The 15961-nt window shown below is 39.8% G+C and overlaps 1 protein-coding gene across 1 annotated transcript in view; it reads right to left on the reverse strand.

Annotated features, from left to right (window-relative positions):
• GOLGA4 (golgin A4) overlaps positions 1-15696 on the reverse strand; it is a 70551-nt gene extending 54855 nt beyond the window's left edge. Inside the window, exons 1-2 of the mRNA XM_086468510.1 lie at positions 15610-15696; positions 9644-9739 (exon numbers count right to left, since the gene is read on the reverse strand). Of these exons, the coding sequence (XP_086324636.1) occupies positions 9644-9739; positions 15610-15696 (183 nt within the window). The remainder of the gene's footprint in view (positions 1-9643; positions 9740-15609) is intronic.
• Between the last annotated feature and the right edge of the window lie 265 nt (positions 15697-15961).

A 15961-nucleotide genomic window follows, 5' to 3' on the forward strand; every position in this document is an offset into this window, starting at 1 on the left:
GTGAGAACAAGCCACAAGCAATACTAGTTTGCCTTCTAGTACAGTACTCTCCTCCCCCTGCTAAAGGCATCACTAAGAGGGGCGGGAGGACTCACCACACTGTCACTCTGTGGCTTAGGCTGTTTGGTAGGATCCAAAGCAAAGATAGTATACTCAGAGAGAAAAGCAGGTTCTGCTATCATCCCGGCTAGCAGCTGTCATTCAATGCAAAAAGTAGGAAAATGAAAATAAATCAAGAAATAAGGTAAAGAATGTTGCACAATTTTACTCAATTTTTCTATACAATTAAAAACATCGTAAGACAATACAGCGGTTTGAGACAACAGATATTGATAAAGGCAGGACATAACCAGAAAATATGCATTAGATCATTTCAAAACAGCAAAAATACAGTTTTGATCATTCAGAAGAAACACACAATTGAAAAAAAAAATAATCCTGGTTTAGACAGAGATAATGACAATGTTTCAGGCACTGATACTGTAAATTTTTTTTAAACTTCTGTGGACAAATTATCTTCAGATACCCCTGAGCCTTCTTTGCTCTCAATTATGCATGAAAAACTCATTCTAAAAATTCTATCAGTATTTCAGTTACAAACAACATAAATTGCATGTTTTTGACTATTTCTCTTTTAGTGCTTATACACTAGAACTGTAACTACATTTAAAAAAATCCTTGCAAAATTTTTCAAACTACTAGCAGACTATTTTGTAAAAACACCACAAGTTCAATTAGCCATTTTATCAAGTCAGTATCAAAGAAGAGATTTAAATTCCTAGAGATGAAAAACATGAAGAGGAAGAGATTGGAATTTTACTTCAAACTGGATCTATACATGCAATGCAATCTAATGCTGTTGGGATGCTGTAACAGATTCCTCAAAATATGTCTCATTATTTTACTCACACACAAAAGTTCAAGGTTCAACTTTCTTATAACCTGAGATTTCAGAACTGTGCTGTCCACTGACTGAACCAAAACACAACATGGTTTTTCTTTCTCATTATTTCAGAACAATTTTGTTTTATTTCAAGTTATTGAACAGTATTTTTAGAAATCAAATCTATTACAATCTAAGTTAGAGTTTTGATATTTTTTTTTGTGACTGTTACATTCACTCCAGTGGTCCAGTAGATGAATGACATAAATTCAAATTGAGAGAGGAAAAATATTTTCATGTGTAAGATCTGGAATGCTACATTACTTGCGTTCACAAAACCCTTTCGGAAAATGCATTATGTGCTTAACGGTCAGTGACAGCCATGCAGAATAGCTGTACATACAGCACAGACTGTAGGTACTGGCTCCCTATGTCTTTTCTCTAGTGTATTTCTACACTGAAAAAAAGCTAAATAATTACTGAAAAAAACAGAGTAAATGAGACCCAAATTACCAATCCTGCAGAAAACAAAGCAAAATCGTACATATATATACCTATGTATACATATGCACACACACACTCCTAGTACAAATGTCCATTGCTGGAAAATCCTGCTGGTTATATCAGAAAACCTTCTGGAGCTATAAAGGGAAAGAAGGTTTGGATCACAGTCAAAACCAAACAAAAAACCACTACAAAATTGTCAACTGTCCTTACATATAGGGTATCTGCAGAGCACTAATTCTAAAATTTATGCCCAACTTTTACTTCTCAAACTGGTAAATACAGTGACAATTAATTCTGACTTATTTAGCTGCCCTTGCCATGGCATTCCCAAAGCTGGTATGGGACAAGGGCTCCAATAGTTTACTTGATTTGCCAAGAACTACCTAGTTCTGAGAAACTCAGGGGAAACTTCTTACTTTTAAGCTACTACAAACATGAGCTGCTAACAAGAGATGGTCCCATTTCTCCCGCTCCCAATCTCCTTCCCCCACAGCCTGGGCACACTTGCCCAGTGCATCCGCTGTGGTTGCAATCACATGCTGAGTTTGGTCAGGCTGGTCACCAGTCCCTCTCTCTCAGCCTGCTAGAAGTATAAATATATATATAAATATTATAGATATATAGACTATAAAACTAAGCTGTGTTAAAGCTCCTGCTACTATTCAAGTGTATAAAACACATGCAAGTTTCTTTCCTCATCTGAGCTTTCAGGCAAAACAAAAATAAGGAAGCTGACAAGTGTTAATGATTCCCGAAAATCTTCATCCAGTGTAGAGGCTCATAGCATTGGCTGTGCTATGCATTTTGTAGATGCACCTCTTGAAACAGTATACGCCAGAAAAAGAAATGGCAAATACTATGTAAACACAAGTGGACAAACATACAGCAGTGGTACTACAAGCAAGCCTGATGCCCTTGTGAATTAGAAGCATGCAAATTCTCAGCCACAATAAAATTATGAAATCTTTAGAATAAAAATTACTTGTATGTTTAGAGAAGGCTAGTTGAGATGACGAAACACAGTTTGCAAAGCACTCATAAATGGATTATGGCAAATATTATTAACCAAAAGATTACGAACATTTTCAACATGTAACATATCTTCAATTCACTTAATTAAGTCACTTTTTAAAACATGAGCGTCAAGAACTTCAGAAATCACAGATGATTCAAATTATCTCTTCACAGTAACAGCACACTAATGTTTGCTTCTCAAATTATTAAGACGCAACATTTCACCATAGTATTATTTCGCTTAACCCTAATTCCATTAAAGACTACACCAAGCAACTTGCATTAAAAAGAATCCCTATTTAATCTCTGATAAATTACTATTCTTCAGGAGAAAAAAAAAAATTGGATTGTCAATATGTTCAGCATCCATGAATTGTTGTATTTTCAACCATCCCCTGAAGTCTATCACATGTCAGTGCAGCCATGTTCTAACAGGTTGCTTAGACATTAAGTCTTTCACAAAACATTAATTACAACCCCCAAAACTTACGGGTAAGATGACAAAGATCTTTAAACAATGAAAGGAGTTAATTTAAAAAATTCACTCAAACTAACTGGTAGGCAAGTGATAAGGAGCGCATGTAACTCCTTCTTGGCAAGATCAGAAGATCCAAGCCATCCACAGCCTAAAATATGCTAATTCACATTACTAACCGTTACAGTTTCTGGAAAAAGAAAGAAAAAAGCTTATGAATCTAGATTGACACAGTACTGCTTGAGTTTGGGAACATACAACTCCAGGGTGTCTTATCATAACTAATAGTTTACACAAACAGCAGAATGCAATCAACAATACTGTTGAGTTTCACAGATGTTAGTCAGAACACTGACGCAAGAACATCATAAATCATGTCAGCTCCACCCTACTGTTGCTTGAGTAAAGGCAAGACCAAAGGGGAAGGAGACAACCCTATAAATAAAGAAGGGCAGAAGACAACAATGCTGAGGCAGAACAGGAATCACTGTACCAAAATGAAATTGCAAAATACATCCTCCCCAGTAGCCAAGACAAGAATTCCACACTTCAAGTAGCCACCAAAGACAGAATATACTCTGTCGTGGTCCAAGAGTGGTATTTCCTTAGCACATTTAGAACTGGCTGCATCTTCTCATTAGTGAGTTCATCCTCCATTCTCAGATGCTGGGTGCCCAACAATGAAAATATTTAAGTACTTGCTCACAGTATTTTTGTTACTCCAGCAGCTCATTATCTGCTATGTTTTTACAGCTAAATTACAGGCAGAGCTGTATAATGAGTCCTATAATTACACTACCTAATGCTTTCCAATAAATACGTGTGGTTTTACCTGCACTTTTTAATTTTTTCAATCAACTATTCAGTATGGCTTTAAAACTAGCTGTCTCATTAACTTGGGCAGGGGGGCACAAGCAGGGAAGGAGGGTATTAAAAGTCACTAAAAATGATTTATCTATACCTGGAAACAAGGCAAGAAACAACCTGCTAGTTGCCAAAACTGAACAGATATAAATATTTCCACAACAGATTCTTGCACTTTGGGATCTGGCCTAAAACCCACTCTGAATTATCTTAGTAGCTTCAGAAACATTAAACATATCTGGTGCCACACTGTCTAATATATCACCAGCACCACATTAGTGCTATGCCAGCAATGTGATCAACGAAACTAGACAAGCAGGGAATCGAACTGGGCTGAAGCATACAGGAAACAGAACGTGCAATGACGTAAATAATCCTTTAACTAACATTCTCTAATTCTCTGAATGCCACCAAATCACACTTGAAGCTTGCTATAGAAATCCTACTAGATCTTCCAACATTCTGTTTCAAACATACTCCAAGGTAAATGAACTCACTACCCCATACTGACCTCAATCACAGACACCAAATTAAGGCTATGATATTGCTCGTGTTTTGTCACAATATTTAACTTATATTCTTTTTTTTTTTTTTTTTTTTTTTTTTAAACAAGCAAAATCTCACTAACCAACAAACTTTTCTATCTTGGAGAGAAAGTTATAAATGAGGTAAATTAGGTGATGAAGCCAGACAGCAGATCATGCTGTGATTCCTTCGGTATTACAAAAGAACAATACATAAAGTTATTTTTTAAACAATCTCTGTATTTCCAAAATTCTGAACAGTTTTTGTAGCCCTCAAGTTTGGCCTAAGTTAAGCAGGCTTACTTGTTCTTCATGGACTTCCTGAACTCCAGAACCAATTGTGTTCATATTATTCTTGCTATTCCTCCTCCCTCTGAAGAATTACCATGCTCAAATCTTCCTTTGCTAAGATTCTGATCACTGGGGCAGAAAGGCCAAAGCACATGTGATCCCTAGATCAAAGGGCTTCCTTAATATGCTGTGAAACAAAAAACAGAATTTAACAGTGATTAGAGTCTGACCCAAGTCTCATCGCTCCGGAGATGGCAGTACTTGAGCCAACGCATGTTACATACATATAGCATGTGTTTGTTTGCCAAAGGCAATTGTTATCCCTTTTCAGAAAAAAAGGGCATCAGTGGTTCCAAGTTTCAGATTAACCTGTTATCAAGCAAACGTTAAAATTCACACACTTTTGTCAGTAAAGTTCATAGCGGTATATGTGCATTTGTAATATGGTTAATGCTTAAAAGCTCCTATAATTGTACATGGACAGTTCAGCTATACTGTATACAAGCACAGTAAGACAGAGGGAAAGGGGTCACACTACAAGCTTGTCTAAGAGACAAGCCAGTGCTAGCTCATCTAGTTCAAGGAGCTGGGGGATGTCAGCTATCAGGCTAAAGGTTTAACCCATTCCTCACAGTAAAATAAATAAATAAATAAATTTGGTTATTTGTCCAAGTTGGGGAATGCCAGAAAAAAGTTGTGAATAATTCAGTAATTTGCTGATTTGCACAAATATCTATTTATAGAAGGTTTGTGCAATTTGCAACATAACCTTTTATGCCTCATCCCTACCATGATCAGGGAATAGGAAAAACTGAAGAGGTGAAAGCTCAAGGTTTCTCTCTGCAATTAAAAAAGCCCCAGAATCTAAGACCACAGAACCGCATTTTCAGAGAGAAATAGTATAGAAATCAAACACAACTCTTTTCTGGTCTGTTTTTCATTCTGATGAGCAATCTACACATGCTGGTGTATGCATCAGGAGCTGTAAAATCCAGACTTTAGACACAAACTAGGTTATACAGCCTTCGAAATTTAGTTTTAGACTTGCATGTCAGAAAGGAAAAAAATATAGAGATATCTGAACCACTACAATCTTTGCATGGCAACAAGCATCTAGAAGTACTTCAGATTAAGTATATGAATACAGGAAAGATGCAGCATTAACATAGGTACTGAAGGAATATTGTTTCAGCTCTACTTGTCCTGCTTTATTAATAGCCCACGCCAGATAAACATTTAAATTACTTTAAAAACTCAGTCATTATATAGCACTAAAGTGAGACTGAAAGGTACCTTGGCTACTTTATCTTTAGCTCTAAGAAGAGCTATATATATTGTGCTCTGCTGTCACTTCCATAACACTCATGAGGATGTGAGTGATATTTGGATCTGCATGACTGGTAGGTCATCCACAGCAAACTTATCAGCTGTTTGCTCTCAGCTGATGGCTCCAAACTAGCTTTGTTATCTTCTGCAGGTGGGCCTGACTTGTAAATAAGTTTATTATAGAACAGAAAGAAAATTTTGACTTCTAGAAACTACACTAAATGTGTTTGATGTATTTCACCTCAAATTATATTCAAGAGTCAATGCAGTCAGTTTCAAAACCAAACACTATTCTTCCCTAGAAAACACTGGAAGCACCAAGTAAGCATGTTGTAATCATCCAGGGCTGTTTCAAATGGCATCAAGAGCAACTCAGGAAGCATCTGCTATGCAAATTGTCTGAAGAAGGTCTATGGAAGTACCAACATATGCTTTTACCTCTCTCTGTAGTTATATTTTACGGGCTGCTTGCAAGAACAGAATACAGAACTAGACAAGACTTCTGCTTCTTCCTTATTCATGAAAAAATTATGAGCTGCTCTGTAATACTGGCTCTGGAAATCTACAGCTCCACTAAAATAGAAGCTGAAGAAGAAAGTAGGCAAGAAAAAGAAACTTAGCTAGTATTCCATAAATGGAGCATACAAGTGTTTTGTTTTGTTTTTAAACTGAGAATGTTTTGGAATTTTGAAAAAAACCACAACAAACAACCTATCATTGAGGAATATAAAGCAAGAATGTTTGCCTGTACATTTTATTATAAATCTTTGATCAGCCTAATGCTGTCATTTACAACTATAATTCTCTGAAATTGGTTTTATTCTAAAAATATTCTGAGTTGAAATCAAAGCTTTCACGTGCAATACTTGCAACTTTGATATTACAGCACTAAAATCTGAAAATATCCTCTATTAGAGGCATACTAAAGCATAATAGGTCAGAGGGAGGACAGAGAATGTGCAAGAGAACTATGAAATACTGTAATTTTTCTCAGCTTTCAGTACCAAAAGGGTTAGCAATTATTCATGTACTGCAAGAATGTTTTAGCATATGATACTCTCCAAAGCTCAAACATTTTCAGTGTATTAAATATTGTCCAACTTTAGTTCATTGTAATGTCATTGCCATCCGTATATAAAACATCTGCCTGATCAAATGAGAACACTGCAAAAAATGCCCCCCAAAAGACATAATGCACCCATATAATCAGGGCGTACATTCTGAGAATGTAATATCTGCATCTTTTTAAATCATAGTAATACTGCTGCTGAACTGAATTTTATTAAAATCTAATCCAGCAAACAAATTTCAAAGACAATTTGCTTTTAATCATACTGTTAACGTTCGTGAAAAATATTTGGAGAAAGGAGAATTCATGTCTTGATCATTTAAATTTATCTTTATTTTAGTAAAATTTTCCATTTGATGTAAACCTAGTCCTTACAAAAAAAGAAGGTATTTCCACTCCCTTAGCAGCTTCACTACTTTCTGAATTTTTAATTACAGGATATGTTTCACAAGTAAAATTCTCATAGTAGCTTCCTAAGCCCAAGGATAACTGTAAATCTGAGGTCACTTTAGTATGCTATTTCCATTCTTAATCTTATTTCTCCTTCTGCCCCTCTGACCATTCCAGTATAACCACCGTATTTAGACCATAGTGTTCTTCCAAAATAACTTGGCATGTCCTGTGGGGAATTCTTTGTTTCTCCTGTTTGTCTGGAAAAGCAGTCTGAAAAAAACCATCTGCTGGCTGGCAACATAAATCTAATGAAGCACTACAAGACAAGATGTAGTTCTCCACAGAAATGATGGACACTACAGAAAGCATTGATACAAGCAGTTGACATATCAGTTGCATTCAACAACATTTGGAAATGTATTTATGTTTTAAAATGTAACCGTTAACCAAATTGTCAAGAGAGCCAGTATTTTTTACGAAATCAATTGATAAAACGGAAAAAGAAGATAAGCCTTCAGGCTCACAAACCCTTCCCAGATCTGGAATAAAAGCAGAGATCCTCAAAAATAAACACAAGTTAAGGAAAAGCATTCTCCCTTTCACTCAATGTGCAAGTCACACTATTTGAGCAGCAAAGCAATTGGTACTTGTATAGCAAAAGGGATGAGGAGTGTTACCACTTAATCTTTTCCTTTATTATTTCCCACTGAAAATAAAGTAGAAAATTTCTTCCTTTTGTGTAGGCACAGCCAAGTTAATGACAGACAAAAGCAGTGAATCAGTTGCACAGAGGAACATCAATGTGTCTCATGGCTTCAATATTTCATATTCCACTAAGCTTTTGCTGCTTAAAAAGTCTGACAATCTTAGCCAAATCAGTCCTTTAACCTGTAGCACATTCGACAATGGATACACACAGTAAAAAAAAAAAAAAAAAAAGGGGGGGGGGCGGGGCATCTTTATGTTTGCACTGGTCACCGATGACACCAACTCTCATCCCTTCCAGACCACAGCGATAGTTCTCATGCAGCAATACGCTGCTTCTATGGTCTGCATTAAGAACTGAAATGCAGGTTGTTTTTCCTTGGAAAAAACAAAACCAAACCCAAACCCCAGAAAACTCTCCTTACTGAAGCACTTAATAATTTATCCTGGTTGACACTGCTTGCTGATATTATGGAGCACTAGTTAACAGAAAACCTCTCTCCAGGGGCAGAGGGAAGTCATCACATATACATATATATAACAGTAGAGAAAAAAGCATTTATTAGAAAACTCAATACTGCATTTCCAAAATCATGAGGCACTCTTCATTTCCATTATCATCGCAGGAAGCAAACTGCCAAGCTGTAATCAATGGTAGGGTTTCTAATGGAATTTAAGACAAATTTCAGGTATAGTGTCATCTTCTGAAGAAAATGTGGTGTTAAAGTGGATTGTCCCACTGAAAGAAAACACATCTCTTTTTTTGTAGCAAAACCCAGCAACTGAATTATCTGGCTGGGAACTCAACATTTCCTCTGACAAGTTCACAGAATCCCAGCAGCTTTCTGCTTTATTCCACTGGCCTATTTTCACATTCACCAAGTCTGGGCTTTTTTTGTCCGTGTTTTCTTTTTTAAACAAGCCACCTCAAAAAAGCCATAGTACTCAATTTAAAAAAAAAAAAAAAGGTGAGTGCAGGTTATCTCCTCTGTTTGCTCTATTATGCAAGTCATGGTGATCCATCATCCTGACAGTGACTTTAATGATATTTTATGAATGATAATTTAGACTCAGTTTAGTTTGTTGAGATTTTTTGTTTGATTGGTGAGTTGGTTGTGTTCTGTTTGTTGGTTTGGTTTTTTTTTTTAATTTGATAATTATTACTAGTATGGTTAGAAACGTTCACAAGGGCTCAGTTTAAGCCTTTAGGCTCATCCACCTCAAGTTCCCTGTGCAGTTAACTGGATTCCCCCAATTTTTCAACCAACAGAGGCACAAAAAACAAAGTAAGTCTCTCTGAACATAACTTCTGTCCCACTACCTTACTGAGTCCAGTTTAAGGGTAAGGTTTTCAAGACCTGAAACATTACTTAGAAGGTTTCCTGATCTGGGGTTAACCATTACAGATTAAAGGTCTGGTTCACTAATAGTAAACACTTCAGTATTTAACCTAAAAATTAAGACTATTCATATCTATAAATGCACAGAAAATAGTGAGATTAAGGAATCAAAATACAAATTTAATCAAGAACACCAAGTTAGATTTTTTAATTTTTTTTTTTTTTTAAGTTGAAAAACAGTTCTCAACTGACCTCTTTGTCTGGCGTTAAAGTGCCTTCATCAATCTGATCTGTAAATGAAGATGTCCTGCTTCTGTTGCCACTTGATGGAGGGGATCTGGAAGGAACCTACACAGAGATCACATATATCAACAAGTAAAAATATTAATTCCAGAACTAATTATTCCATATCATAATTTAGTTCAACAATTACTAACTACAACATCTCAGTAAAGCCTGGTCTAGATCTTCCTTTTGAAGAAAATAACCAGTTCCAGGTACTGTCTGTGAAAAGTTCTACCTTACCACAAAGTCTCCAAAACAGAGTATGTCATGAATCAGCCAGGAGAGCATGCAACCAAATTAGTTACTTTGATTATTTCTGACCATGGTCCTCTTAGACCAGATTTGAAACTCAAGCCTCTTAATACTTCAGGAACATAGTACAGTTGCTTAAGGTTTAAAAGTTTCTCAAACTAACAGGGATTCCACATTTACATACAGAATACCATCTGATTTAATAAATTAACAAAAAAAAACCAAACAACAAACCACTGGGAAAAAAATCAACACACCTATAAAAATGAATTTAAACAAACAAACAAAGAGGCAGAAGAAAATGACACATTTTGCGATGTCAATATGAACTCGTTCCTGTCAGCACTGAACATCCATTCAAAGAAATTTCACAACTTCATGCTGACTGAGGTCACAACAAGCCACACCAACCCAACCCAAACATTGCTTGCCAGCTTCAAACTTCAAAATTTGAATATAAAATTTCAGCACAAATGTAATGGACACTAAAATATCACCAAGCTTTTAAGTACAAAGAAACTAAATAGCAGGATCACTCATTAGGTATATTATACAACATAACCCGAATGTACAGTGTTGCAACAAAAAAAAAAAAGGCAAAGCGAAGTGACTACCTCAAATCCTTCAACACTTTGTTGCAGCACCATCACTGAGGTTGCATACATAAATTCTGCCCTGAAAAATTCTTGTCTCAAGACAGAGTCAGACGCTCCAAAAGATGATTGACAGTACCAGATCACTGAAAAGATATTACCAACAAAGACAGTTTTTTGGCGCATTACACTTGTATAGCCTAAATCTATGGGTACGTTTTGTAAAATTTGGATACTAATGAATTAACTCCAATATCACACAAAACACAAGATTATTCCAAAATCAGTCACATTTACAGGTCTTACCAAGTAGACCAAACACTTCCACTTGAAAATAAAAACCAAAAGTGAAGCACCTCACCTAATACCAAATAACCATTCGCCGTAAAAACTCTATGTCCTGCTGAAAAATTTCACACCAGAAGCATCTGTAGGGTTTGAAAAACAGTAACAATCTGTTCATGCCATTAGCCTACTCTCCTTCTTTAACTCCTACTCCCTAACCTAATGCCAGTGATGAAAGAAGATCACCTCTGGCTCTCACCATACTGATGGAAAACGGTTTCCAAATGTTCATCACCACTTTGCTACTGTTTAGAAGGAGTATGAACATAACTCTTCACTCTGTCCTCAACAATTCTACAGTTTTCACTGCTGCATTCAGACTTCTTGTCAATTTACAGTCGTTTCAGTGGCACTAAGCTCTGCAGCACTAACACTCATTGATCTTATTCAATGAATGGAAAGGTGACATAACTGAAGTTGGATAGAACAGAGGAGATGAAACAGAGTAGCATAGTTCAGCAGGAGGAGACCTACAAGGACCATGTGGTCCCACTGCCTGACCACTTCAGGGATGACCAAAAGTTAAAGCACGGTGTTAAGGGCATTGCCCAAATGCCTCTTCAACACTGACAGGCCTGGGACATCGACCACCTCCCCAGGAAGCCTATTCCAGGGTTTGACCACCCTCTCAGTAAAGAAATGTTTCCTCATGTCAGGTCTGAACCTCCCCTGATGGATGCAGCTTTAAGTCCTTCCCATGCACCCTGGCACTGGGTTCCAGGGAGAAGAGCTCAGCACCTCCTCCTCCACATCCCCTCCTCAGGAAGCTGCAGAGAGCTAGGACGTTGCCCCTCAGCCTCCTTCTCTGCAAACTAGACAAACACCCTGTCCTCACCCACTCCTCAGAGGACATGCCTGCCTGCCCTTCCCCAGCTTTGGTGCCCTCCTCAGAACACATTCAACGACCTTCACATCCTTTTTTGAGTTGTGGGGCCCAGAACTCCACACGATGTTCAAGGTGAGGCCACACAAACACAATACAGTAGCATAATCACCTCTTTGGACCGCCTGGCTGTGCTGTGTTTGATGCACCCCAGGATGGGGTTTGCCCTCTGGGCTGCCAGGGCACACACTGCTGACCCCTGTTGAGCCTCCTGTCAACCAGCACCCCAGACCCCTTTCTGCAGGGCTGCTCTCCAGCCACTCCTCTCCCATTTAGGCTTGTGCCCAGTGTTACACTGTCCCAAGTGCAGAATTTGGCATTTGTTCTTATTTGGTTTCATGCCATCGATGATTGTCCAATGCCCCGATCAGCCCTGATCCCTCTGCAAGGCCTCCTGTCCTTTGAGAGAGTCAACAGCACCTCTTGGTTTAGTATCATCGCTACCAACTGCGCATTCAACTCCTGCCTCCAGATCACTGACAAATACACCGAACAGAACTGGCCCTAGACTGGAACCCTGAGGAACACCACTGGTGACTGGTCAGCAGCCAGCGGTAGCCCCATTCACTGCAACCCTTTGAGCTCTGCCCTTCAGCCAGTTCTTCACCCGGCGCACTGTGTACCTCCTTATCCCACACCTGGACAACCTGTCCAGAAAGATGCTGTGAGGGACAGTATCAAAAACCTTACTAAAACCCAGAAAAACTACATCCACCACCTTCCCTTCATCCACTAGGCAGGTGACCTTATCATAGAAGGATATCAAATTAGTTAAACAGGACTTTCCCTTTGTGAACCCATGTTGACTGTGCCTGATGATTGAATTGTTCTTTAAATGCCTTTCAATAGCACCCAGTATGATCTTCTCCACAATTTTTCCAGGTCCTGAGGCTTGACTAACAGCTCTGTGGTTCCTTGGGTCTTCCCTCACACCCCTCCTGTAAATAGCAATAACACTGGGTAGCTTCCACTCAGTGAGGACCTCCCAAGATGATTGAGAGGGGTCTTCCTGTAACATCTGTCAGCTCCCTCAGTACTCTGGCATGAATCCATCAGGACCCATGGACATAGAAACATTTGATTGATACAACTAGTCCCTTAAAATTTCAGTACCCACAAATGGAAAGTCACTGTTCCCGCATGTGACCACTCAGGGGACTATGCAGCCCAAGGTCTATCAGTACTATTAAAGACTGAGGAAAAAAATACATTGAATATCTCTGGTTTTTTTCATCCCTATTTGTCAGGTGACCATCTTCAACAAGTACCAGTCCAAGAGACACCTGGAATTGCAACAGATTTTTTTTTTCTTCCTGTCAGCAGTAAGAAACTGATGTTGTTCTTCAGCCTGTGAGGGGCAGAGTGCAGGTATTCTCAATTAGATCACATCAGTTAGCTAACCGTTTGTATGAAAGCGGGAGGTTTGAAGGCCTCCTCAGAAAAAGTGTTACACTTGAGAATTTGACCTCCAGATTTAATCAGTCTTAGGTCAGTAAATTTAGTCTCAGACACTACAAACCACAGTACAAATGACAAGTTCTAGGTCTCAAAGCAGAGACGAGAGCAGAGACAGTAGAGGGTATGGGGAGTGAAGCCTCCCTACAACAGGGTATAGGAAAGAAAAGAGCAAAATGAATGCAAACAAAACTCCCATAAAACTAAGAAATGTCAAGTGCTCAGAAAATTTGGTTTGAAAACATCTGAACAGAAAGTAGCTCATAATCTATATGATGACAGAGTACCTGTAAGTGGAATGCATTTTAAGGATCTGAATTACTAAGAGCAAGGTAACAAAAGTATATTCCACACTCTCTGCAAGACCACTACATTTTACAGACCTCAAAACTTCCTCGCTCCTTCCTTATTTACAGGACCTGTTTTCAAAGGAGATACGGGGAGTGAGCAGATCAGCCTATTTTACTTTCAAGATCAGATTTAACTCCAATTTCCTTCTAGCATTACTTGAGAGCAACTGAATAAGCAATACTGCAAGACAACTACTTTACAGGAAAATAAAAATCTGTCCTAATTTTCTGCATCTGCCTTTCCCTTCATGTCAACCCTCAAGTTACATTATCTACTCTGTCCACAGTATAGGGGACTAGGTGAAAGCACCATTTATCATAAGCTGTTGTATTAGGTTTCACTAAATTTGCCAATGTTAATTTTAACAGCCAAATAAAGACTGCAATATATTATGCTGTTGGGTGCATATGTGCACTAAGGCCTAAATTTATTCACAGGCCTGATTTTCAGCAAGTACTGACCCTTTAATACATGCACCAAGTACCCTGAGCTAAGTGGGTTACAATATTATGTGCAAGGTATCATGATTTAGCTGCTGCTTACTGAAAACAGTAAACTCTGCAGCACAACCTCTTTACACTGTACTGAAAGTTCACCACATGTGCCAATGAAGGACAGCATTCTAAACTGCCACTGACAAAAACATACTTAACTTCACTAACTAAAGACCCAGAATTAATAACTATGAAAGGTCTTAAGATAAAACGCAATGAGCTACACAAAGCTGTACAATAGATCCATTTCCAAAAATACTGACCCTATTTGACAAATGAGTGATTCAAAAAACACTATATAGCTGAATGTCAGCAGTTTTGAAACCATGGTCTAACACTGAGACTATGCAGTGTCAGACCTCCCAGTGGTTCAAATTACACTCAGATCAAGCTCAGGCCACTGATCGCCTCTTTGCACAATTAACCAAATTATCTGCCTATAGCTTAACACTCGCATGATACAGAGCTTATATCAGTTTTAGTCTTTCAGATTCCAAGGATACTTAACCCAGCAAAAAGCCAAAGAGACATAGGCAGGCATTACCTTTTTCAGTGCAGAGTTTGCCAATACAAAGTTAACTTGTCAAAGTCTTTCTACTCAAATCTGAACAGGTGAAGAGAGTTTATTCTGCTTCAACACTTACATGAAATCATCACAACAATTTTTTTGGCCACTGTCACTTTCAGAAATACTCTGCACCCATGTCATACCTAATGTGCATCATTATAATTTAAGAATAGTAGTTTCTAGAATCCAACACTAATCATAATTTTGTGAAAGTACACATAAGAAAAACGGCCAATTAAATTATGACTAAAAAAAAATAAAATACTTGCCCTCAGCTTTTTACTATAGTCTCTATTTTTCCACAGTTAAAAAGAAAAGCAGGAATAAGGTTAAGGGAAGCAGACTAGCCCTCTAAACTATGGAAACAGAAGAGATTTATAGGAACCGAAAAAAAAAAACCAAAACATTAAGATGAATGAAAAAGATAACTAGTGATCTTAGTGCTGGATTCTGGTAATCCAATGCACGTGAATCTGTCATTCCTTTCAATGCTGAAGAAAAAACCCACTTCTGTTCCATTCTGTTTGATGTCCAAGCAAGAGATGGCTCACATGCCCCTCCAAAAGGCAGCCTCTGTAGAATGGCCAAAGAGAGGAGCACTCTCAGCAGCCTCTGGAGAGGATTCCAGGGCAGGAGGCGGCTCGCTAACAACAAAGTTGGCTTTCGGAGTCACAGCGGAGCCGCCCGCGCTGACAGCCGGCCAGGACGCAGCGCTTGCCGCCCGGCCCATCCCGGAGCCCTCGGCCGGCCACTACACGCAGGACACCAAGGCCTGCGCTGCGCGACACTCCCCTGCCCCCGCGGCCGGGGCGGCGGGACCGGTCGGACCCGCTGTCAGCAGAACGCCGAGGCCTTCCCGGGTGAAGTCGGCCCTGCCCCGCCGGGTGAAAGGCCGCCGGCGCCCGGTCGGACCCTACAGCTCCAACCCGGCCCGCCACAGCGACCCGACGGGCACCTCTCCCGCCGCGGCCCCTGCCCAACGCCCGCGGTACCTGCGGCGGGAGGGGGCCCGCGCGTCCCCCCGCCCCGCGCGGCGGCGCCTGCTCCTCGCTGATCTTCTGCTTCAGCTTCTTGAACATGGTGGCGGGAGAGAGGAGGGGGTCGGCAGCCGGCGGCGAGAGGAGCGGGGCAGGGCTCCCCGGCCAGTTGGGCAGTGCCTCCCGCGCGGCGGGCGAGGGGCGCCGCGGGGGCAGGGGCGGGACTGAGCTCCGCTCGCCGCGGAGCCGCCGCCGCCGCCGCCGCCGCCTCGCCTTCCTGGGACCCCCCCACCGAGGAGCAGGTGAAAGCCGCGACTGCCGCGCCTGCGCAGCCAACGTGGAGCCGAGCGCTGAGGGCGGTAGGGGC

Source organism: Leptosomus discolor, chromosome 7 (genome assembly GCF_034619465.1).
Source record: "Leptosomus discolor isolate bLepDis1 chromosome 7, bLepDis1.hap2, whole genome shotgun sequence".
Taxonomy (NCBI): Eukaryota; Metazoa; Chordata; class Aves; order Leptosomiformes; family Leptosomidae; genus Leptosomus; species Leptosomus discolor.